The 26,143-nt window shown below is 36.5% G+C and overlaps 1 protein-coding gene across 7 annotated transcripts in view; it reads left to right on the top strand.

The window, feature by feature from the left end:
* The window catches only part of LOC135201700 (ATP-binding cassette sub-family C member 5-like), a 362,327-nt gene extending 336,184 nt beyond the window's left edge, over positions 1-26,143 (top strand). For 6 of the 7 annotated variants that reach the window (XM_064230856.1, XM_064230857.1, XM_064230855.1 and 3 more), the window contains 19 exons: positions 3,032-3,203; positions 4,134-4,429; positions 4,972-5,195; positions 5,898-6,075; positions 6,534-6,720; positions 7,676-7,702; positions 8,855-8,955; positions 9,453-9,557; positions 10,215-10,399; positions 10,918-11,045; positions 11,662-11,784; positions 12,142-12,301; positions 12,627-12,813; positions 13,540-13,629; positions 14,146-14,335; positions 14,991-15,150; positions 15,289-15,481; positions 16,066-16,230; positions 16,572-26,143. In XM_064230856.1, coding sequence (XP_064086926.1) covers positions 3,032-3,203; positions 4,134-4,429; positions 4,972-5,195; positions 5,898-6,075; positions 6,534-6,720; positions 7,676-7,702; positions 8,855-8,955; positions 9,453-9,557; positions 10,215-10,399; positions 10,918-11,045; positions 11,662-11,784; positions 12,142-12,301; positions 12,627-12,813; positions 13,540-13,629; positions 14,146-14,335; positions 14,991-15,150; positions 15,289-15,481; positions 16,066-16,230; positions 16,572-16,685 — 2,985 coding nt within the window. In that variant the 3' untranslated portion in view covers positions 16,686-26,143. The remainder of the gene's footprint in view (positions 1-3,031; positions 3,204-4,133; positions 4,430-4,971; positions 5,196-5,897; positions 6,076-6,533; positions 6,721-7,675; positions 7,703-8,854; positions 8,956-9,452; positions 9,558-10,214; positions 10,400-10,917; positions 11,046-11,661; positions 11,785-12,141; positions 12,302-12,626; positions 12,814-13,539; positions 13,630-14,145; positions 14,336-14,990; positions 15,151-15,288; positions 15,482-16,065; positions 16,231-16,571) is intronic. The other variant, XM_064230854.1, reaches the window with a different exon arrangement.

The raw sequence follows: 26,143 nt of genomic DNA, 5'->3' as shown, positions 1-26,143 counted from the left end.
AAAACAAGTGAGGTCAATGAAATAATGGGCCTAATACACACCACCAGTATCACAGAAACAAATAACTTGACATATGCAGGAGCAAGATTAGTAGCAGAACTGATGGGGATTCGAACACCAACACCACCGTCACAACCAACCCAACCAAAACCAAAACAGCAACCTCCTTGGAAAAGGCGCCTGGAAAAGCAAATCATGGTGATGAGATCTGACTTGAGTAAACTGAAAGAGATGGCAGAAAAAAGGCTAAGAAGCAAGAAAACAAAGGAGGAACTCAACGAGAAATACAAAGTACAAGACAGGGGACTAAACAACACAATAGAAGATGTAAAACAGAGGCTTAAGGCCAAAGCACACAAGATCCAACGGTACATGAACAGGAATAAGGGATACCAACAGAACAAACTATTCGGAACCAACCAGAAAAGACTATACAGCCAACTAAGAGGGGAAGACAACCACCCAGAAATTCCTGAAGCCGAACCAAGTAAGAGACTCTGGGAAAACATATGGAGCAATCCGGTATCACACAACAAACATGCAACATGGCTCCAGGAAGTCAAGGAAGAAGAAACAGGGAGAATAAAACAAAGATTCACAGAGATCACGACAGACACAGTCAGACACCAACTAAAGAAAATGCCAAACTGGAAAACCCCAGGTCCCGATGAAGTCCATGGATACTGGCTCAAAAACTTCAAGGCCCTACACCCACGAATAGCAGAACAACTCCAGCATTGTATCTCAAATCACCAAGCACCCAAATGGATGACCACAGGAAGAACATCCTTAGTACAAAAAGACAAGAGTAAGGGAAATATAGCCAGTAAACTACAGGCCTATCACCTGCCTACCAACAATGTGGAAGTTACTAGCAGGTATCATCAGTGAAAGGCTATACAACTACTAGAGGAGACAAACACCATCCCCTACCAACAGAAAGGCTGCAGAAGGAAGTGTAGGGGCACAAAAGACCAGCTCCTGATAGACAAAATGGTAATGAAGAACAGTAGGAGAAGGAAAACCAACCTAAGCATGGCATGGATAGACTATAAGAAAGCCTTCGACATGATACCACACACATGGCTAATAGAATGCCTGAAAATATATGGGGCAGAGGAAAATACCATCAGCTTCCTCAAAAATACAATGCGCAACTGGAATACAATACTTACAAGCTCTGGAATAAGACTAGCAGAGGTTAATATCAGGAGAGGGATCTTCCAGGGCGACTCACTGTCCCCACTACTCTTCGTAGTAGCCATGATTCCCATGACAAAAGTACTACAGAAGATGGATGCTGGGTACCAACTCAAGAAAAGAGGCAACAAAATCAACCATCTGATGTTCATGGACGACATCAAGCTGTATGGTAAGAGCATCAAGGAAATAGATACCCTAATCCAGACTGTAAGGATTGTATCTGGGGACATCAGAATGGAGTTTGGAATAGAAAAATGCGCCTTAGTCAACATACAAAAAGGCAAAGTAAACGAGAACTGAAGGGATAAAGCTACCAGATGGGAGCAACATCAAACACATAGATGAGACAGGATACAAATACCTGGGAATAATGGAAGGAGGAGATATAAAACACCAAGAGATGAAGGACACGATCAGGAAAGAATATATGCAGAGACTCGAGGCGATACTCAAGTCAAAACTCAATGGAGGAAATATGATAAAAGCCATAAACACATGGGCAGTGCCAGTAATCAGATACAGCGCAGGAATAGTGGAATGGACGAAGGCAGAACTCCGCAGCATAGATCAGAAAACCAGGAAACAAATGACAATACACAAAGCACTACACCCAAGAGCAAATACGGACAGACTATACATAACACGAAAGGAAGGAGGGAGAGGACTACTAAGTATAGAGGACTGCGTCAACATTGAAAACAGAGCACTGGGGCTATATCTGAAAACCAGTGAAGACGAGTGGCTAAAGAGTGCATGGGAAGAAGGACTAATAAAAGTAGACGAAGACCCAGAAATATACAGAGACAGGAGAAAGACAGAGAGAACAGAGGACTGGCACAACAAACCAATGCACGGACAATACATGAGACAGACTAAAGAACTAGCCAGCGATGACAATTGGCAATGGCTACAGAGGGGAGAGCTAAAGAAGGAAACTGAAGGAATGATAACAGCGGCACAAGATCAGGCCCTAAGAACCAGATATGTTCAAAGTACGATAGACGGAAATAACATCTCTCCCATATGTAGGAAGTGCAATACGAAAAATGAAACCATAAACCACATAGCAAGTGAATGCCCGGCACTTGCACAGAACCAGTACAAAAAGAGGCATGATTCAGTGGCAAAAGCCCTCCACTGGAGCCTGTGCAAGAAACATCAGCTACCTTGCAGTAATAAGTGGTACGAGCACCAACCTGAGGGAGTGATAGAAAACGATCAGGCAAAGATCCTCTGGGACTATGGTATCAGAACGGATAGGGTGATACGTGCAAATAGACCAGACGTGACGTTGATTGACAAAATCAAGAAGAAAGTATCAATCATTGATGTCGCAATACCATGGGACACCAGAGTTGAAGAGAAAGAGAGGGAAAAAATGGATAAGTATCAAGATCTGAAAATAGAAATAAGAAGGATATGGGATATGCCAGTGGAAATCGTACCCATAATCATAGGAGCACTAGGCACGATCCCAAGATCCCTGAAAAGGAATCTAGAAAAACTAGAGGCTGAAGTAGCTCCAGGTCTCATGCAGAAGTGTGTGATCCTAGAAACGGCACACATAGTAAGAAAAGTGATGGACTCCTAAGGAGGCAGGATGCAACCCGGAACCCCACACTATAAATACCACCCAGTCGAATTAGAGGACTGTGATAGAGCAAAAAAAAAAAAAAAAAAAAAAAAAATAATAATAATAATAATAATAATGTGGTGTATCTTGCTTTGCTTTTATATATACAACTCATGCCATTTGTATTTGCAGTAATAACTCTGTTCTCTTTGATTATACCATTTCTTGTTTACTAAACCTGCAACACTCCCACAGAAACTACTGGAGTTGCCAGAACACAAGAAACGCAACGGAGGTCTGGTCAACAATAACTTGGCCCTGCAGATCAAGAACGGGACCTTCGCCTGGGAAGTCACCAACATCGATTTCAAAGCCAAAGACTCTAAAGAGGATCATCCACCTGAACGGACTGAGAGCAAGAAGCAGAGTGAGTGATGGGATCAACTATAGTAGATTCATATCACCGTGCATTTGACGCCTAGCCCAGTTCCTTACGACGCTCCTGATTGGCTGTTGATAAGCCAGTCACAGGGCTGGAAACTCTCAGTCTCTCTCGAGAGAGTTCACATAGGCAGGATGTATGTTCCACTTCTCCTGAAGTCAGAAGAGATGGAACATACATCCTGTTTATGTGAACTCTCGAGAGAGACTGAGAGTTTCAAGCCCTATGACTGGCTTATCAGCAGCCAATCAGGAGCGTCGTAAGGGACTGGCCTAGGCGTCAAATGCACGGTTGATATGAATCTATTATAGCTGCGATTCCATTTTTCCAGAATCTTCAGTCCTTTCTTAAATGTAGTGACGCCTCAACTTAACTGATGTGAACTTATTATGATTATATTTTCTCATGATTATTGTTTTCTTATGCTACAATTTTGGATGCAACATCTGTTTACATCTCTCTTATATTAAATGTTAAGAGTGAAGTACAGATTAGGTCAGGGCAAAAACTATGTGGAACCGCTGTTAACTGTGAGATATCTAGGAAATCAAGTCCAGTAAGATCAGTGCCATAGATGTTACATGCTAAAAGGAGTTTAGCATTTTTATATAAAAAAAGCCAATTACAACACACATAAATACAGTACAGCACTATACAAATTCATCACAGTTATAGTAATTACAGTATCAGAACTGTGGTCAGTGAGGCATCTCAGTCACAGAAGTCAGGCCAATGCATAGATGTTATTAAAATGTATTAGTTTTAGGGTTAAGTCATTTTATAAGAGTACATAGTTACAGTATTACAAAATTATGTGTAGCTAGTCAATTTGACCAATGTCGTAGATCTTATTAAAATGTATTATTCCAGAGTTAAGTAATTTTCCAAGAAATTCAATTACATCCTCCCTTCCAGATGGCGTAAAGTCAAACGGTTCCGTCCCCAACGGCAATCATCATTCCAACGGCGTTGTCCTCAACGGCAGTTCTCCCAATGGCAACACCGTGAACGGCAACACCCACAATGGGAATTCACCGAATGGGAATTCAAATGGAATGAACGGAATCATTCCCACTGCTGAACCTAACTCTGTGAAAACCGTGACTATTCTGTTCAACCTCAACTTGTCTGTTCAACGAGGGAAGCTGATAGGAGTCTGTGGGAGCATTGGATCTGGGAAGAGCTCGCTACTGTCAGCAATTTGTGGGGATGTAAGTGGAAATCAGAAATCAGTCACTTGTGAAGGGAACTATCTTCTATTTTATTAACTTTTATTGTAATACAGACAGTCTCCAGTTAATGGTGGGGGTTCGGTTATCACCCGAGCGCTGGTAACCAAAACTTGCCATTAATCGAATAACTGGCATTTACGACGCCAAAAGTGCCCATGATCCTTTTAATGGTGCCAACTGGTTGACAGCTCTGTTAAGTTGTTTATCAGCGCCGATAAACTGTCTTCCAGAGCCGAGAATTTGGTTAACGAAGAAAGCAAAGTAAAACTGAAACACTGTTAACTGATGCTGCCATTAACTGGGGACTCCCTTAATTATTCCAACGTCACATCTGCTAAAGAAATACTATACGTACAGTATAGCTAAACATAACCTACTATACATCAATCTACAAAATATTTATAAGATAGCGGTGCTTCTGTCAGTATTCATTGTACAAAATCCTGTCAGTGAACTGGAAACAGTTGGTAACATTTATAATATAGCATCTGTGGTAATACCAATCCATGAAATATTTTCAGATGAAAGTTGAAAGTGGCGACTTGCAAGCAAATGGTCGATTGGCTCTGGTGACTCAGCAGGCCTGGATCTACAATGCAACTCTTCGGGAAAACATCATCATAGGGCAGAAGTTTGATGAGGAGAAATACAAGGAAGTCCTGAGAGTGTGTTCCCTGCAGTCTGATCTGAATTTACTATCCAATGGGGACATGACTGAAATTGGTGACCGGGGGAGTACTCTGAGGTGAGGGCATTTTGGCAAGGTTGAGAAATTGGGCTTGATAGTGTGTGGTTCAGGAATCGTAGCTTGATTTGTGCTAAAGTAAAAAATTTAAAAAATATATTTTATATATGCTAATTTTGTCATTACCAGTGCAGTATAATCCCAGTAACATAAAATTAAGAAATGTCAGTATTGTGCAGGTTTATCACATATTGACGGTGTACTTCAAGAATGTTATATTTTTTCTATATTTTTCCTATGCATTTTTTGCTTGTCGACAAAACACCTGAAGAAGTCTTTAGCTAGAAAAGTTCTTGGTCTTTCAAATGAATACACATACGAAGACAGAATTTTTCAAAACCTCACTTTTCTTACTTGGAAGAAATTTAAACCCTTAACAAATCTTCATATGTAGCTCCACAAAATTTGGATAATTTCTTGCGCCAACAAACCTAGCTGGAGGGTGTGTCTTCTCGTATCCTGTAGTAAGATTTTAAAGAGGTTTAGACAACTATAAACTGTTTCAATGTCACAAACTTAGTGTTAGGGATTTCCATTGTCCTGAGTAACCTCTTGAATGCTTCCCAACTCAGTTTTAACCCATGGTTCCAATTCTATTAGAGTATGGCATGAAATGGGGACCTAGTTAAACTATTTATTCATAAACCATGTACTATCCCGTGTTGTCAGAAAAGTAATTACTCTTTTTTTACAATTAAACAGCGGTGGACAGAAGCAGAGAGTCAATCTTGGCCGCGCTGTTTACAGTGACAGGGACATTTACCTCCTAGACGACCCTCTTAGCGCCGTTGACACGAAAGTGGCCAAGCATATCTTCGGCGAATGTATAAAGGGAAGTCTCGCCAGCAAAACTGTCATCTTTGTGACACATGCTACTCACGTAAGCCTCGTTTCCTCATGTTTTTTTATGAAAGTGTGTCACGTATATAAAGTGGTCCAGTGGTTTCTGAGAAGCAGTATTCGTGAAATGTTTGTGCTTTGTGTTTTTGTGTAAGAGGCACTTCTTAGTGTTAAATAAATTCAGTTTCTTTTCCCTTGTTTCTTTAGAAAGTGAGTCACCTATATTCGATAGTTCATTTGTTTTTTGAAAAGTAAAGCAATATTCATGAAATATTTGTGCCGTTTTTTTTCTTTTGCATGAGGCCTTTCTTAGTGTAAAGTATAAATTCATGTTCACAGACGCAGGTGCTTATTTATGTTACTAATAGCTTGAAATGTTTTGTGTTATTGCAACCTGATCCTAGTGACGTGAATATTCTCGGTTTTTTTCTAGTTCCTGGAGCAGTAAAACCTCTTAATTTATTGTTTTTCGATGGAATATTCTCATTTTTTTTCTAGTTCCTTGAGCAGTGTGATGAAATCGTCGTCATGCAAACCGGGAAGATAGCTGAGCGAGGAACCCACAGTGAACTGATGGAAAGAAAGGGCGACTATTTTGATATGGTTGGACTTGATTCCTCTGGAAAGGAAAAGAAGAATGAAGATAATAATACACAGAAGCCAAGTGAAAAAGCTGATAGTGCAGGTACGTGTTTCAACGAGCACCCCAGGATTGTAAATACTACTGTCTGTTGTATACATATCCCGAGAAGCACTGTTTTTTTTTCTTGGTATTCTAATTCTTATCCTGGTTGCTTAGAAAATCTTCAGCAAGGTGGTAAGGCAGTGTTTTGAGTGAGGCCAGGTTACTATATCCTGTTGTCTTTGATAACTTCGTAACATACTAACTTAATCTAAAAAGTTGCTAATAGTCATTTGTACCATTGATGTTATATCACAGGGACGGTTGAGGATATTAAAATTGGGCCCCTAAAACATACGTTCTTTACTCAAAACCTTGCCCCCCTCCCCCCACCTCCGCCCTTCCCTCTTCCCATAATACTTACCATTACTTCTAAAGTGTTTCCACAAATTTTACTTACTGGCTGTTTTTTTTTTTTTTTTTTTCATTTTTTGAATTTTTTGTTTTGTTCCCTCTTTTGGCTAATTAGCAAATGTTTCATGCCTACTTCCACAGTCAGTCCTTTTTCTGAATTAATCGCTTCTTATCATAATGCATATATGTTTTCTTTAGGTTTATTCCTTTTGTCCTAAAAGATGTAAATATGACATAAAAATGCCTGTGTATTTTGTCCAGACTGCTTTGTGAATCTCTCAGGCTACGTTTGTGTGTGCAGCCCCTGATGATTGTGCAATCCTCTTCATTAATATTGTTCCCCCTTGCATGGCTTACCTTTCCGTGCAGTAGTTGTACTTGGTCATACATGATTTTCTTTCCATCATTGCAGCCATAACACCCAAATAAATAATCTTAGAAGCATGGGTTTGGATTTTCTTTTTCTTTTTTATGATTGGTCTGATCTTGAATGCTTCACATTGCATTGATTGGAGTTTGTGCTTTTTACTGTGTCTCCTAATTTTCTGTTTTCTTTCATAAAAAATAAGGTAGTATACTAACTAAAGCATTATTGTCTTTGTAGATGGAGGTGCGCCAGAGGTCATTGAAAGTAAGTTGTAATCTGTTTTTGCTCAGGGAAATAAGTTAACTGTTGAAAGACTTTTACTGTAAGTTGCTTTGTAAAAGACACTAACCAGAGAAGACATAGTAGCTTTCATGTCACTCATCAAAATGAATTAGTAGTAATATCAGCATTGGCAGACATAAAGTTCATCCGATAATGTTAGTATTTCATAGAGAACTAATTTCAGAAAAGTTGGTTCACATTTTTAGCTGCAGAAGTAGTATATGTATATTGTTGATTTTTTCATTTGATTGCCTGGGTCTAGTCTTAGTACAGCCTTTCCCAAGGTTTTATGTGACATAAGCATCTCTTCAAGTCATAGCCTACTCAAAGGAGCTGGGGAGCACTACAATACCACATTGCCTCACTGCTTGTATTTTCTGTTTATTGTTTATCATCATAGTAGAGATTTCCACCAACAGGGGGAAGTGGTGGCTAGCCCTCCTGTAGAAGCAGTTATGTATACAGTAATGCTTAGAGTCAAATTTGCGTTAATTATATTAAGCTAAATATACCATTGCTAAGAACAGTTCATGGCTATTTATTGCTACTTTTTTGTCTGGACCACACTAGACATGCTGCTAGTTTGGGATACATCCAAAAACAAGCTAGTTTATATGCACAGCAGCTGCTACCAAGCAGCTTTGTTGTTAACTTGCAATTGCAATACATTGCTAGTGAGTTACTGCTTTCTTTCTGTCGTTATATTCTCAGCTGATAATATCCCTTGTGGACAAAGTCAACAGACTGTAAACCCAAAGGGGCTCCAAAGGGAAATCAGTCTTGAGAGAGAGAAACAACTTATATAGGAAAGGATGATACGTACTTAAACAGATAAATACGAGGGAACAGAAAATGAAACCAATACACTTGCAATTAAGATGTCACCAGCATTAAACATTTGCAGATCAAAGGATGCCACAACTGCGCTAGGCAAACTATTCCACAATTTAGTTGTAGCCAAGGTAAAACTCTGCATACTGAGTAGTATTGAACCTAAGGCTAGAAAATGACACACAGCTTGCAGCAGCAGCAGCAGCAGCAACAGTAGCCTGCCTGATTTTTATTTTTTATTTTGAAGTAACAGCATTGGGTACATTTCACTGACCTCAGGACTCAAAAGCATTTCTTTCACAGAGTCCAAGGAGCAAGAGAGCTTGAATTCAGGCAAGCTGATCACAGAGGAAACCAGTGCTACAGGAAGTGTTCCTATGAAGATGTATGTAACATTTATCAAGGTAAAGTAAAGAAGCTGTTTTATGTTAATAGACTTATATTTTTAAGATAATTACAGTATATACCCTTTATTGCTATTTTACGCAGTGAGCAAAAACAAGTGGAAAAATCATTTTGAGAATGATTAAGTGGCTCAGAAAATAATAGGGGTGACAAGACATCACTCAACGATCACTTCATGACATTTGTATGGGTTACCCGTTTTCTAAGTCATTTTTTCTTTACAAGTGTAATAATAACCCCAAGTTTAATCTTCATTATGTAATTTCAATGGCCTCCTGATTATAAAGTTCAGTTCTGTGAGATAAACCAATTGGAGATAGGCATGCTGAAGCTGGACCATTTTTTAAAATTATGCTCTACCTGCACATCAGCAGAATCTAGTATGTAGAGCATCTAAACCTTTTTGGAAATATATCGTTACAAACTTGAGTTATACAACTGGACTTGTGTTTGTTTTTCAGTGTCATGCTTTTAATGTTTTGCTTCTTTTCCAAAGGTCTGTGGAGGATGGTGCATAGTTGGCCTTATTTTCTTCGCCATTGTAATTTTCACACTCTCAAGAATGTTCAATGCTGTGTGGTTGCAAACGTGGCTTGATCAGGCAAGTACTATTTGTTTTTATTATTTATTGAATACCTTTTAAAATTTACTCCTTCAGAGTTGAAGGCATGATCTAATTAAGTCCTCAGGATTGCTACTAATGTATGCTTTCATGTCAGTTAACTGGGTTTGTATGGGGGACTTACTTATTACTGCTCCATGTGTATCACCAATTTCCTTGCTGCTATATTCTGGAAGTAACTCTCATACTTCCAATCGGTTAACAGCTTCAAATGTCTCCATTATATCGTGACAAGACTTTTTGCAGCTATATGAGAAAAGCAGGTTGAATTATGTGGCTGTCATTTTCAAAATGAACATCTGCATTATCAAACATATCGCTTTATGTAGGTTTGAAGGGTGGACTAAGAGATTTGTTGCTGATCTTTTTCATAGTGATACAATGTTGGTTTTAGTTATATAAATTGTTGAAGAATTTTTAAAAAATCTTATATAAATTGTTTAGGAATTAGCTTGTAATTTTTTTTTAGTGATCATTTTGAATTAAGTTTATTTCCAGGCTCTATTGTATATTTACTTGACATCAAGTTGAGCCTCTCGTAAACAATACAAAACCAAGATGCTTTTTACCAATGTGTCAATTGATTAATAAGATTTATAACTGACTTAAAATCCTTTTTATTTATTTTTTGTCCAGGGTGACGGTAGGAAAGAGGAACGCAAAGAGAATATCACCATGTATAACCTGACCTTCTCTGGAGACGAGTTACTCGGCAGTGTTACGCACAATCCCGACTTATGGATGTACCAGCTTGTCTACATCATGAGTTTTGTGATGCTTCTGATCACTGGTGTCATCAAGGGAACTGGGGTTACTTTCAGGTGTGTATCTGAGTTACAGTTTTTCCTTGAATTCTTGTACAATACAGTACAGTATACTGTACTCTCCATGGATTCAAGTTGGTTATAACTTGGGTGTATGTTTGTATGTGAGCAATGGAGAGATTTGGTCATTGCCTGCTAAAGGTCATTCATTTAGCGAGATTATGATTTAGCAATCCTGAATCAATTGCAAAGCAACATTTTGGTGTTTATATGAGAAAAATCTTGAGATTAAGATTTAGTCAGTGCTAGCATAAATTATTATATTATTGTTATTCAGAAGATAAACCCTTCTTCATATGGAACGAGTCTATACAGGGAACTTTAACTTAAAATTCAAGCTTCCAAAGGATAAGACATTCATTTGAAAGAAGTTATAGAAGAGGATAGAAAAAAAGAAGATATTAATTTTTAGAAAGATAAATTCATTTGTAAATAGATCAAAATATAAAACCATAAGGATTATAATGGTGATGATGATGATGGTGATGTATTGATGTACACTTTTTTGATTGCAGAGTGCTCTCTGGATCATCAAGGCTTCACAATGACATGTTCTGGAGTATTATAAGGTCCCCCATGAGCTTCTTTGACACGACTCCCAGTGGACGCATAATCAACAGATTTTCGAGGGACCTAGATGAATGTGAGTTTGTTGCTTCTGCGATTTTCAAGTAGCTAGCTCCTCAACTTAACTGATGCTGATGAGTAAAGTAACATATTGTCTGTTAAGTAACAAGGATTATGGTCTAGATATCTTCCGCTAATGGTAATTTGACATGATTCCTAACTTCAAATGACTTGGACTTCACACTGAACATTCAATTTGGGAGAGATATCTAAAAATGTCTCATATCTAAAATTATACCATAACAAAAAATCATTATAATATGGGAGCTGATAAGTACAAAAGTCCACTTAGATGAGGTGTCTTAAGTTGAGGTGTTAGTTTTGTTTTAACTTTCTCATATTACCCGATGCCGGATAATTCAGAAAAGTCTCATTATTGTGTATTTCGGTTCTTGTTCATAAATATGTTATTCTAGCTTACAAAAATAATTGCACACAAGCCTGTGAGTCATTGTGTTCAAGTAAAAGCTGGTGTATTTAGATTAGATAGGCATATATGCTTTCATTGAGTATAGTAGTAATTACTTCCATCCTTGTAGATGATGTCAATTACAATTCTGGAAATGTATATATGTACTACTCGTTTGTTTGTCACAGTCTACTAGAAGTATTCATATTGATGTTCTCTACAGTGGACGTACGTGTGCCGTTCTTTTTGGAGTTCATTCTACAAGGTCTCCTGATGGTTGTAGGCCAGATGATGTTGGTGTGCTTCATCTACGTATGGTTTGTGGTACCTCTCGTCCTCATTGCAAGTAAGCAGCAGACAAGATTTTTCTCAGCAGTCGGTTACTATTCTTTATGATTGAATTCTTTTTGTAATTGTGCTACAGTAGTTGAATTCTTTCTGTAATTGTACTATAATAATTGAATACTACTGTGGATTGTTTTTTGTGGACAGTCTTTAAAGCTGTTTTAAAAAAGCTGTCTTCAATAATGTTTCAATTTCCAAGATCTTAATATATTTCCTGAAGCCTGAAAATTGACAGGAGGTGGAAAAAGTTCCTGCAAGCTATTAATAAGTGATGTACTGACTAGTACTGAGCCCAACTGTATTACTGTATTATTGCATGTTGAACAACATACAAAATAACAAATCCTTTGTATTTCAGTTCTTTTCGCTGGAATAGACATCTTCCTGAACGTCGGGGTCCGAGAACTCAAACGTTTGGACAACGTCCTGAAATCCCCAGTCACTCAGCACATAAGCTCTTCAGTGTCCGGAATCTCCGTTATCCGGACCTTTGACAGGGAGAGTTTATTCCTCAGTAGGTCAGTTGGTGTTGTTTTCCTGTTTTAGGATTAAATTGACTGAGTCAGTTAAAGATAATGAATGTACAGGTAGGCCTATATTCAGTGTTAAGCTCCTCATTAGGTTAGCTCACTATTGTTTCTCATGTTTTGGATGATATCTGAATCAATTAAAGACAATGACTGTACAAGTAGGCTCCTCATTAGGTTAGTTCACTATTGTTTTTCCTGTTTTGAATTAAAATATCTGAATTCATTCAAGGCAATGAATATACTACATGTAAGCCTATATTCAGTGATACCAAGAACTTTACCTGCTAAATTTTTTAATGAAATTCGATTGCAGAATGTACAAATACTTGGATCAGCACAGTGTGGCATTGTTGGTATTCCGTCTTTCAAATCGCTGGTTCACTTATAGAATGGACATCATGGCAGTGATGATTACGTTTGCCATCACCGGCATCTGTGTGTTTACAAAGGGCAGTGTTAGTACTGCTCTCGCTGGTTTAGCATTATCAACTGTGAATGGCGTAAGTTAATTATATTGGTATGTTTCATTTTGTTACACCTCTAAACTTGGCCATTTTAAAAAGGAAGCAAACTAGAATAGTATTCTCATGGAATGCCCTTGGAATTTATTCCTATATTTTTTCTTTAAATGTGAGATTTCTTCACTGTATTCCCTTTTACCTTCTGTTAATTCCTAATAAGCACCATATTCTTTGGAAGCTTGAAATTCTAATCAGTGGTCAGTGGGGGCTTGTTCCATGCAAAAAGTGTTCATCTTCTGAATAATGATAATGTGGTTGGCTACAGTATTTTATAACCCCTGTTTTCATTGCTAATTATGGTGCACTTAAAATGTGAATGTGCCCATATTTTGTGGTCGCAAGTATGCTTGTAAGTTATCTTGGCTCAGTTTGTGGTGAATCTAATTAACACTTTAATCTGTATATGCATATAAGGAAAAACAACTATCTCCCTCTTGGTAAAACCACAGGTTTTCAACTGGGTACCCTAATTCCTTGTACAACTGATATCAAACTTTTCTAGTTCTTTAATAAGTGACAGTTGTCCATTTTCATCTTGAAGGAAACAGTGACAACAAGATAGAAAAAAATTCTGAGATTGAGGAAATGGTGAACTGTTATGAAACACCTTGATTTTGATCGTAATCACTTATGAGTTTTATAACATTATTTTCTTATATGAAAATGATAATCTAGCTGAGAGTCATTATTTTTTTCATTTTTCAGGTGTGCGTCTTCATCCCCTTCCTGATGAGAATGAAGTCGGAGTTTCAGTCGCGCATAACATCTGTCGAACGCATCATTGAATATGCATATGTAAGTGCTGTGATTTGATCCCCAGTTTAATTTATGCTTTGCTACTTCAGTGTTTATGATCATTTATTTGGTATAGGTTTCTTTAACTGACGGATCCAATAGTGTAAAAGCATACGAATTAGTAGTTACGTGTGTGCAGTGTAGCGCAGTAAAGTATCTGTTTGTAGAATAAGATTGATTCTTGTAAATTTACAAGGACTTCCTTATAGAAATTTTTAAACAAAGTTTTTAATAGTTAACTGTAGGCATTACTTAAGATTGTTTGCAGCATCCCTTTGGCCCCCAGTTGCAACCCCTTTCATTAATTTTACTGTACCTCTGTTCATATTCTCTTTCTCCCATCTGACTTTCCACCCTCTCTAGCTATTGTTTGGCAGCAACAGCAATGTTTTCCTCTTGTTACACTCAAACCTTCTTACTGTTAATTTACTTTTCATTGCTGAATGACCTCATCATAGGTCCCAGCGCTTGGACTTTGACCAAAATTCCATAGTATCCCAATTCCAATTCCAACAGGATTTGAAAAGTGAGGCCCCTTGTGAAATCAAAGAGACCCAGCCCCCACCTGATTGGCCAAAGACTGGAGCTATTGAACTGAAAGAAGTCAAGCTGAGATATCGGCCTGAACTCCCTCTGGTTCTCCACGGTATCAGCGCTTCGATAAGAGATGGCGAAAAGATTGGAATAATTGGCCGTACTGGTGCTGGTATGTAGTTTTGATACCTTTCAGGGCTTTTTTTTTATCTAGGAAAAGAGATGCACATTTATCTCCATTTTCAGATTCACTGCATCATGGTTCATTTTGTAATTTTTTGTAATATTGATTTCATTCTTGTTATAGTTTACTACTCCAGTTATTTATACAAAGGCAGCACCTCAACTTAACTGACACTTTGGGGGTCTGGCCTTTCTGGTAATTCAACAAAGTCCCTTAAGAAGTAGCAAAGACCCTGTATTATAGCCTACACTTGAATACTTTCTAGATATCTTACAGCTAACAGTAATTCCACTTACTAATTCCTAACCTAAACTAACCTGTACTTTACACTTAACATTCAATTTAAAAGCTATACCTAAAAATTTATCACATCTAAAATGGTAGCATAAGGACAGAAATCATATGGCAGCTAATCTATACTGAAGTCTGCTAAGATGAGGCCTGTTAAGTTGGGGTTTTAATAGGAAATATGCCACATATTTAATATAACTTATTATAAAGTCTAAAGTTCGTAAGAAACTGGAATATATGTATGATTAGAAAAACATTTACACTTGTAATCACTAAAGAATGTGACCACTGTAGTAAACTTTATATAATGTATTTTTCTTTGGAGTGTAATCATATTCCATCTCCTGATTAGGTAAATCTTCCCTCATCTCTACTCTGTTACGTTTATCTGAGCTGGACTCCGGAAGTGTTTTCGTAGATGGCATCGACATTAGTACAATTGGCCTTCACGTTCTAAGATCTAGCATTTCTGTCATTCCACAAGATCCTGTACTGTTCCATGGATCAATTAGGTCAGTATCTGGTGTTTGCAGTATTATTGTTTATAGATACAGTAAGGTCAGTTGAACCATTTACATCTACTAGATGTTGAGAAATGTTCTCTGTTGTACATTCAGTGTCACCCATTTTTTGACATCTTGCTTCCTCAGGTACAATTTAGATCCTTTCGATAGACACAGTGACGATGCTGTGTGGCAAGCTCTCGAGCGTTCGCATTTAAAAGCCGTTGTTCAGAAACAGGAGCATGGCCTCATGTCTATGGTGGAAGCAGCAGGGGAAAACTTTTCCGTAGGAGAACGTCAGCTCATTTGCTTAACCAGAGCACTTTTAAGAAACAGCAAAGTGAGTATCACTGACTGTGAGAAGACAGGCTTTCATGGTTTTACATTGCTAAGTGAAATGCTTCTTATCTACCATTAATAGTAACATTGTGTAGTTAAGTAAATGTTTCCATATAAGTTGCACAAGCTGGTAATAGGTATGTCCTTACATTGTACTTCCAGGTTTTGCATGTTCCTGTAATCATCTCTTTTTCATGGGGCATTTTCCTTTTCTAAATTATGCTCAGTCAGTCATTTCCTGGTGTCATGTTTTATATATATGTAACAGAAAGATTTATGGTCTGTCTGTGACAATTTTAATATTCAGTTTTGGGGATTTGTTGCTTGGGAATTATCTGTCTACTGTCAACTTTGTACCCTGCATTTTGAATCACCTACATCTGCTGGGTATTTAATTTTTTTTTTATAAAAGCAGTCTGGTACTAAATCTAGGCAGATATTTATCAAAAAGAGCTGTATGCGCTGAGGTTATAAACCTTCAGAGGTACATTGAAATATGGGTTTTGATTACGACACTGACAAAACTCATTAATCTCAAATCTTTCTTTTGTCAGGAGAAGTTTCTGAAGATATTTTTTCTTACAGATATTGCTCTTGGACGAGGCAACAGCATCAGTAGATGTAGAAACAGACCACCTTATTCAAACAACAATAAAAGAAGCATTTGTCAGAAGCACCGTTCTGACAATTGCGCACCGACTAAATACTATAGCTAGTTACGATAGAATAATGGTTCTAGATGCGGGGAGGGTAAGTGTCACTGTCTTGTTTTGTCAGCCATTTCTGTGTTCTGAGAAACATTAATGGGAAATAGACTTCAATATAATGTTATTTTTAATCTCGTATTGTGTACAGGTAAGCTACATTTTAGAAATAGGTTCTTGATGAAACAGATGGTTGCTTATTTACCCAAAATGTCTATGTAATTTAATCAATACAACATTTCTTTTAATCACACAGACTGGACATATAACCATGTTAAAGAAATAGGTTCTTGATGAAACGGATGATTGCTTATACATATGCGCAGAATTTGAAATGTTATATTGGAGGTTTCTTTAGTCATTTATTGTCATTCCTACTCTTCTCAGGTAAAAGAATTCGACACCCCAGAGGCCCTGATGTGTACAGAGGGTTCACTTTTCAAGGACATGATGGGAGCTATGGGCGTGTACACCGTGGAGCAGATGAGGTCACTCAATTGATCATTCATTGCCAAATATGTGATTATATATCTTATTCTCTTTGAAACCGATCTCTTAGTGTTTAATAGTTAACAATTCATAGAGATATAGAGACTTATTATTCATTATTCCTGAACAGTTGTGCTACTTCAGAATATGTACTTGTATGTGTTGCAGTACGGTATATATACAATTTTTTGTCTGTGACCTATGCAGGGAAGTAAAGACAGTGTTGGTGCAGTGTCTGTGTTAGGCTGCCCACACATGGGACACTTTTAGCAGAAAGTGGCCTGCCATTAAAATAAAAAAATGGAATACAGAAGTTTGTATGGAAGACCACAGAGGAGCCACTGAAAGAGTGGATAAAAAGTGGCTATTGGGTTTGTTTCTTGGCCACACAATCTAAAGCTGATTTTATCAGCTGATCACTTAGTGACCAGCCACTTTCCACTGAAAGCGTCCCAGGTATGGGGAGCATTAAAGTCGTACGATCCAGTCGTTTTACTCTTCATCAGTACAGTATTACATTATCTCAATATTGTGCAATTCTATTTGAACTCCTTTACAATAATTTTAGTCTGTTATAATAATAATAACTTATTTGAGTATTAAGATATTTAAAATAATTGGTGAGCCTGTGATGTACATGTATTATTATTTATGATTATTATGATTATTATTATTATTATTATTATTATTATTATTATTATTATTATTATCATTATCATCATCGATAAAGCCTGTTGTTAACATTAATACTGAAAATATATAAATATATGTATATACTATAAATATATAGTCTTCTATGCAGAGGTTAGTGTATTTCAGTGTTATGTATTAAAGTTGTGTTTTCACTGTAGTAAAACGCTGGGAAGGTAACCACAAACTAGTGCTATGGTTAGTTAATAATTGTTATTGAAGAGTCAGACAATTGGTAGTTGATGTTATATGACATTTTTTTTCTCTCTTTACTCATAGCACAATCAGTTACATAACATTTGCTCTTCAGCGAGTTGTAGTAAGGACCGATTATGTCATATGCATTTGGACAAAAGAATAATGATAATATACCCTAGTGTGCTGAGTGCATTTACTGGTGTGTACAGAGGAATTTGAACAGCCATCCAGCAATCACAACTGTTTTTGCTTGATGAAGTATGACTGCAATTATTCATGGCTGAGTTGGTCCCCCTTGTTATTGGCAAAGTTCCGAATGGGTATTTTTTCTCAATTATCTAAGGTAACTGTTTTGTCATTGATTTATTTTCATTGTCTTTCCATTTCAGCATAGTTTCAGTTCTGTTTCTCACACCATTCAAGAGGTATGTTGAGAGAGACAGACTTGATCATAATTTGTTGAAACAAAAAGATTGTGGGAAAAACAACACTGTCAATGAAGTTCCTCAAATAATTGGAAAAAAATGTACATTCGACACTGGAAAAAAAGGGCTGATTTGTTTTCCCTTCATAATTCCTGTGTTTTCTCAGAAAGGAATTCAGTGTAGGAATCATGGAATCATTGAAAGTACATTTGCTTTACAGCTCTATTATATTATTTATTTACAATTCTTTGTCGAGCAATGTACTTTGTCTTTATGAGTTTTTTTTCTCTAAAAATTACTTATGTTGCATTATATAGAAACTGAATTTCCTGGTGTGGAGAGGAGTACTGTACTGTCAGAAGAGGTTGTTTCCTCATATGCAAAATGGGATTAAGTTACATTGCGTCTGAAAATTTTTTTCTACACTAATTAAGGAATTTTAATATCCAATATCCAATGCAGGTAACAAGTAACATTAGATCACAACTACTAAAAAAATATAGGAAGTGGATATGGCATGTTTACTGGATGGAAAAAAACCAAGAAATGTTAGCGAGTAGTGATTTTACAATTTAGCTGTGTATTCATGAGTACTAATACCAAAGGTCCTTGATGTTAAGGGACAATATAGAATCGTTTATAATGACTTTAATAATAGTACACCAGATATTGCCTGCAGGTCAGCAACCCTCAAGGTGAACATCTCTTTATAGATTTGCACTGTGCAAAGTGAGAAAATTGGTCTCATTAATAGTTGCATAAACTACAGAGAATTTTCAAGGCTTCTGTCAGATAGTGAAGTAGCATTTTTCATATTCAACCTAATACTACTGTACTAGGCTATTTAACTCTATTAAAAAAACACTATTCACCTTCTACTCAAGAGTAGCATTGTATTACCCAGTATAATTAGTTAATACAATTGTTACAGGTTACAGAGATGACCTAGAATTTATTTGCAGCAAAATGGCATATGCCGTACATTTACAGGAGTTCTGCTGCTGACTTACTTTTCAGGAGCGTTCTTGTTACTTTTAAGGAGCTTTCTTGTTATCACTGTAGTAGTACGTCCCATTATGTGAGTGTAACCTACCAAAATTAATGTAAGAATCCCCCATCAGAATCACCTCCAGTACTGTATCATGTCTCGCAGTCTCATACACCACTGAGCACCACCTCTTTCAATGACTTAAAAGTGATGTTGAATTCCAGTCCTGACCTCTAACTGGTCCGTCCATACCAATACAAAACAAGTGTGTACAACAGAGTAACCCACTGCCATCCTCTGGATTTTGAAATAGACTAATAAAACCCTGTACGTAGCTCCCTCATTGATAACAATGTCCCTATGATGAATTCAAGCTGTGCATAGGGAGTCTACATCTTTTTCGTTCATTGCCCTTTTGGTGTTCCTCTGTCCTGTTCCTATTTCTCCTCTCTTCTTAGCTTGAATGTAGACTCCAGTTCAGAGAAAGAATGTGTGTATTATATTGAAGGCTTTTCTCAGGTTCATAAAGCTGTTTCTAAGTAACTAGCAGATCCAGTTATCCCTTCAAAGAAAGACCAGTGAACGATGTAAGTTAGGCGACAGATTAACATTTCTCAGTGCTGACAAGAACATATAACTAGAAAGACCAATGCTTTATATTGCACATTGATTAGCAGCATTCTACTCTACAATTCACTATAGCTTATAAGTATTCAAGGTATAGGATTGAGGATTATTCAGCATGTTGGAAATGTGTTTGGTAAACATTTATTAATAAAGGTAATACCACTATCACTTTTAGCAGCACATGAAGTTACAAGGGAAACAGTTCAGTATAGTTGTTTCTATGGACATTTTACAGATGAAAGTTTTGTTTCATAATTTTCTTTCAATATGATGCAGTGCACTGGCCACTTGGTTTGTTCACAAGAGAACTACTTTTTGTTGTTGTGTGTTTTGCTACTGGAAGATGAGGTCAGTCCTCATTAGAATTTGAACTGGATGGTGTGTGTAGTTACATTGTCAACTGCCCACTGTGTACTACTAAGGAAATGTGTTGGAGTCCAGGCAGGACCTCATGTTTGGATGATTACATCTGTACTGCTTGTATTCCTTTCATTTGGTCTGTTATTGCCTTGTTTTTTGTTTTGTATTTCTATATTTATGTGAGAAATACTATATAATGTGATAAATACTATATTTTATCCTTGCTAACCTTAGCTTAAGACTTTTGTTGTACTGGTCTTCAAACAATTAGATGAAATGGCATGTTTTATAGTATGACCATCATGTTTTGACTTTATCATTGTTGGTTGTATGATTATATTGAATGTAAGACCTTTGATAAAGTCTTCCTTTGTAAAGTAAACTTTATAAGATCAGCACTTCTCACATCCATAAAGTTATCATGTGCTGAGAAATATAATCAGCACTAACCATCCAATTTGAAATCTAATGGTGTGGTTATGACTTCATTGTGCAGTAGGCAGCGGTTGAGGGTTATGTAGAATGATGGCATTTGTTAAACAAGCCCATAACTTTTCGTTTTGTTTGCCATGAAATGTCCTGCAGATAAACCTTCTCAGGAGGAAGAAGTGAAACCAGTCCTTCTCAGGGGAAAATTTCTCCTGAGCAGTTGGTCAATATACCTTACATGGCACCTCAGAATATTCTTTCTTTTGTTTGTGTGTGGTCTAACTAATTTTCCAGAATACTTCAATCAATATTTGCATCAGTCATTGTTTATTCCTTCATTATATTTATTTCATTATAACTCTCTTTGTGATAAACGGATCATGAAACTATTAGGCTAGCAAGCTTTAACTTTCCGTTAGTACTCTCTTTGGTCTTCGCTAACCAGTGATTACTGCTGAGGATATGTACGATAGCGTTGATATTTATTTACTTGTATCAATTATAATTAGTTTGCATTATCATAGACATCCCTTTACATTCATATCTTGAGTGAGAGTTGCATTAGTTGTAGGTCATCTTTGGTTAAAAATCCAGAATGCTCAACTTATGAGAAGACAAGTCCAGGAAGATTCCCAGATGGAGGACACTTCTGAGACTTGGTGCACTGGACTTGCATAGTATATCTCGGAAAGAGGGGGTTCACTGAAGTGGCAACCAAAGCAATAAGATGAGCATCACATGAGAAGTTCTGTGCTCATAAAATAAAAGTTTCATTAACATAGGTATTTTTTCTAGAAATCTAAGTAAAAATTGTTTTTTTATTATAAAAAAGGCTCTCATTTCCCCACTTTCCAGCTGTTAAGGATAAAGAGGGAACTAGATTGTCACCCAAGACCTATTGGACCTTCTTGCTTATGAAGGACTGTCAATTCCCTTCTTATTCTTCTTCTTCCTCAGAAGCACATTTGTCCCCAAACCATTCTGTTGCAAATGAAATGGCACTCTAAGTTATGAGTTCGTATTAAAAAATCTGTTTTATTTTGTATTTTTAGTAAGAACTAATGTTTCCTGTATTTAAATAATTAAGAAAATATATATTGTAACTTACTGTGAATGTTGATATATTTCTGCTTTGATTCAGAAATAATTTGATTTTTAGTCTTGGTCAACATTAGACCACTCCTGTGTTTTTTTGCGACCTGTTGATATCTAATGTAGTGGAGACAAAGTTCTGTTATCTGGATTCAGATTCAACTAGATATGTGGTTGGACAATAAGTACCTCTATTAATATTCCACTGACTGTAACTTTTGTTTGAAATGACAAAAAACTATTGATTTAGACAAGCTGACGCAAACTTTTAAATGACAAAACTCATTGGTTTAGACTGATTGACAGTAAAGAAAAATATCAGAGGGGAAGTAGAATATTAGATCAGTACCTACTGGTTAAACAAAAAATTAGGAAATAAGAAAAGCAAAAACCAAAGCTTAATGAAATTGAACAATATATATACACATTGATTTATGTTATTACTAATGGAAATTGTCTGCAATACACATGGCTACTCTATGTCACTGGAAAGACCTGTAAACATTTAGTCCAGTGTCATTAATGTCCAACTGTAAACAAGTCTTGTATATAAGTTAACACATCAGGAAACCGGGTCACTGTTAGCTTCTGATAACAACACATCTCTGATAGGCATTATATATTGTTCTTAATTTTTCATCCCAGTCATAATATACTTTTGTCCTTACTTTTCAAAGAATTGTTTTTACACCAAGGTGATAAACTTGTGAAATAGTACCACACTTTCCAGCTCCTAATTCTGGTTCCAGTGCTGCTCTGATCTTGTATGCTTAATCTTTTTACCAAATGGTTAATGGCAAATCAATCTATAATGTCATCATTAATGTTCAAATTGTAATTTGTTTGGCCTGGGTGAGCGTAGCCTAGCATACTGCAAGTAAATTTTGGAAAACTCTTGATAACATCAGCACATGTAATTTTATTCTAAAGATTAAACAAAGGTGAAATGAGAAAGCAACAAATGTTAACAAAGGTTTAGTTTTTTAAGCTAAACATCGTAGTATTCCCTTCTTCTGTTGATTTTACCACAAGGTTTGATACAAAATTACTACAGAGAAAAAAGGAAATGTCTGTGATTCTGGGTGACCAAGGCACAATAAATAGAAATAGTGTGCTTGAACCACACTTGAATTTCGCCTATGGGTTTCTGTGTAGACTTAGCAACGTGAATGGAATCCAGTTCTTATCTTGATTTGCCTCTTGTACTTTTGAAATATTTCAAGTTTGGAATTGCACCAGTGGAGCCATGTCAAGCTTACATATGCTTAGACTACAACAACTATGGTTGGAACCAGTGGCTAATGGGACTGTGCTTATGTTGAGAACATGAATGTTGCTTCCTCAACTGTTCTGCATAAAATATGAAATTGCAAAAATGAAGCTTTTGCATCAGAGCCAATGGCATCTTATTTTGTATTGTGACTGTCCTCGGAATTTGCCAGCACAGAACATGTATGGTGACAAATTTGTTTTGGTGCATAATTGATCGTTGAGATAACCTTGTACAGTCCTTAGAATTTATTTAGTTTTTGATGTATGTTCATGTCAAATCAAATACTACTGTAGATGCTGTTCAGGCAGAAGTCTCTTTTGCTGTGTAAAGTCTAATTACTTAACTGTTGTCTCGATTCAGTTTTTGCTCATGTTAGCCACTGGAGCACAACATAAATTTCTTTAGCTATGTATGTGTACGTATATTCAAATCATTAAAGTCAATAGGACAGAAATTCTTGTAAATATTGTATATTTGATAAAGAATAAATGAATAACTAATCATTCACACAGTGATGAAAGTGAAACAGAAATGTGATAGAATCCTTTAATTTTTTGTACTTGCTGCTCTTTTCACATTTACAATGCTTGTTAGTAGTGTTCGTCTCTTTTTGTTTGTTTCTGAAATGGCTTTGTATGTAGAACATACAACACAGGAGGTCTGCCATCTGTTGGGATAATCCTCTCTGAGCCATATTCCATTTTCAGTTAGGTTTGATTTCTCTTATCCAAGATCCACTGTTGCCGTTGCATTTTGAAATCTTTACGATGGATGTGATAGGCGTACCCAGAATCCAGGTGCATTTTTCAAGCACCACTGGTTACTGCCCAACAGCTCTTTACTCTTAAGTTTTATATTATACTTCTTCTAAGTATCTTTGCTTTGAAGTAATCCTCAGCATTGTTATTTGCTGCTGTTCCATGGATGTTGGCATATGACAGTGTGCATAGGCATGAAAGTGTTGTCACAAATAATAATTTAAATATTCTTTTGTATCATCCTCGTGAAATACGTTTTATAGGTCATTTATTTTTTGTTCCGTGGTCTGGTTAAAGTAAAGGATATTGTAGACTGTCTGGATAATTATCATGACATTTCAAAAATTTATGTTTCATTTTTTTCCTCAAATTCTCATGTCATCAGAATCCCAGTGGATGAAATTGAAACAATGTTGTTTGAGTAAACCAGTCCATACTCTTTCATTATAATGTAACATCCTGCTTAAAATTGAAGTAATCTCAGTGTTAGTGTAATTGATGTCTGCGAAGAATGAGGTATGTCCTCTTTTATATATGAAGATAAGAGTGCATAGCTAATGTTCTTGGGCTTGAATTTTATCCAGGGTTAGTCACTTGTCTTAGAAAATAGAAATCACTTCCTTGAAAGCTTTGTAGTATAGTTTTTCCATGTGTCTGGAGGCTTGTGGTGTGATTCCAAATAGGTTTTATGAGTAGCTAAAAGTTTAAAAGCAATGCAAGCTATGAAGCTGAGGGGTTTAAAGTGTGTCCGAAGTTTGCAGTTGTATTCATTTTATTTTTCATGATGTACTTTGTGTTCTTCACATTAATCATGACTTGGTGCTTTTTGTTTGAATTGAGATGAAACTGTTCGGAGGACTGTAGATGACAAAAACTATCACTGCTACAGCACAGTGATCTCTGTTGGACTAATTTCAAGAGAGTTAATGATAAAAACTAAACACTAATTCAAAGTCCATATTTTCAAGCTTTTTAGGAACGGTCTTTGTGACCTGAATATGAAGTCTATTTAGTCAGATTTCATTGAATATGGCACTTTTAATTTTCAAGAACTGTATCTCATTAAAGTAACTGTATTTATCATACAGTAGTCATTAGAGTTTACCATACAGTAGTCATTAGAATTGACAAAGTGAGAGGGAAGATGATGAGATTTTATACTATATATATATAACTAAGCAGCAAAGGAGAGATTCAAAGGGGGAAATAATATTGCTTTTGCTACAGTTGACGACATATTGATGGTTTCAGACACAGAGTGGTGTTACGTCTGAAGCAGACTGCATTCAAGAGAGTGTCCTAGGAGAGTATATACATACGTATGTTAAGGTTCATTCACTCCTGTCAGTTTATCAAAGTCTAGGGCGTACACGCATGTCAGGATCTGCCTAGTGCTGTTTTCTCAACTTCAATAACATTTCCATTACTGTGCCTATTATTATTATTAAAATATATATTAGGCCTTCTTACATTTATATTCCAAAGGCAGCAATGTGTAATGTTCATCGTGTGACACTGAACAGCGTTCTTCTTCCAGTTACCTATACTAGACGATTACTACAGCCCATTGTTCAAAAACCTGTACAATAGAGTCCATATCATTTGACTTAGAGAAAGAAATCGATTCTACCACTTCTTACATGTGCTCTTCACACGTGATCCAGCTCATTTCACTGTCCTCTTCTGTATATCATAACTGATAATAAAATAGTACTACAGCCAATAATAATTACAAAATGATACATCCAATGACAATACTCAGGTCATTCTCAGTAGAGTTGTAATCTGTGTTCAAACAAAACAGTTATCTCGGACAAGGATGTTTCTTTCCCTGTCTTTGCTAATACAGTACTTTAATAACAATAACAAGACTATATAGGTAACAAAGCACATATAGGACCAGTCATAGAAAAGTCATCTATATTTTTTGTCTCTAGAAAATATACTATATTAATATATTTTTGTCGAATGAATGTGTCCACATTACGCAGTCATGTTTTTGCTTTTCATCTACAGCACAATCAGATTTTTTTTCCTTTTTAGAATTAATGACCAAGCAAAAGGTTTGTCCTGTTACACGGGATACTTTGATGAAGTCTCTGAGAGGATGAGGAGAATATAAGTGGTAGTCAAGGTTTTTCAGTCCAGCTGTTTAGAAAAAGGTGACTGTTTATAGCTGCCCTAGCATTAGTTTTTCAGAGATAATTCTCTATCATTAACATGGCTGCTAGAAGCATGCAATATTAACCAAGTACCACTAGTTCAGTTCTCCTACTTAAAACGGTTGAGCCATTGCTTTGTTTCTGAATTTTTTCTTTTTTTTTCTGTCACATTGCCAGTTCATAAGCAATACTAATCTAAGGAATGATATTCCCTTCCTGAGAAAGCAATGAAGAGCCTCGTACATAAAACTATCTTCCAATTTTAACTCTGAATAAATCTGGTTACATGTGATTCTCTTATGACACCAGACTTCCCAGTCTTACAACTTGACACTGCTGCTGATGACGGCTTGTTTGTGCTGTAGAAAACTGGTACAAAAACATGACTGTTGAGATTTTCCATATTATGTGTACTCATTGTAGCACATGTAAAGTACTTCAAAATAAATTTAATATTTCCTTTTAGAA

This window comes from Macrobrachium nipponense, chromosome 28, assembly GCF_015104395.2.
Source record: "Macrobrachium nipponense isolate FS-2020 chromosome 28, ASM1510439v2, whole genome shotgun sequence".
NCBI classification, from domain to species: domain Eukaryota; kingdom Metazoa; phylum Arthropoda; class Malacostraca; order Decapoda; family Palaemonidae; genus Macrobrachium; species Macrobrachium nipponense.
This window is presented reverse-complemented; position numbering and strand designations above follow the sequence as displayed.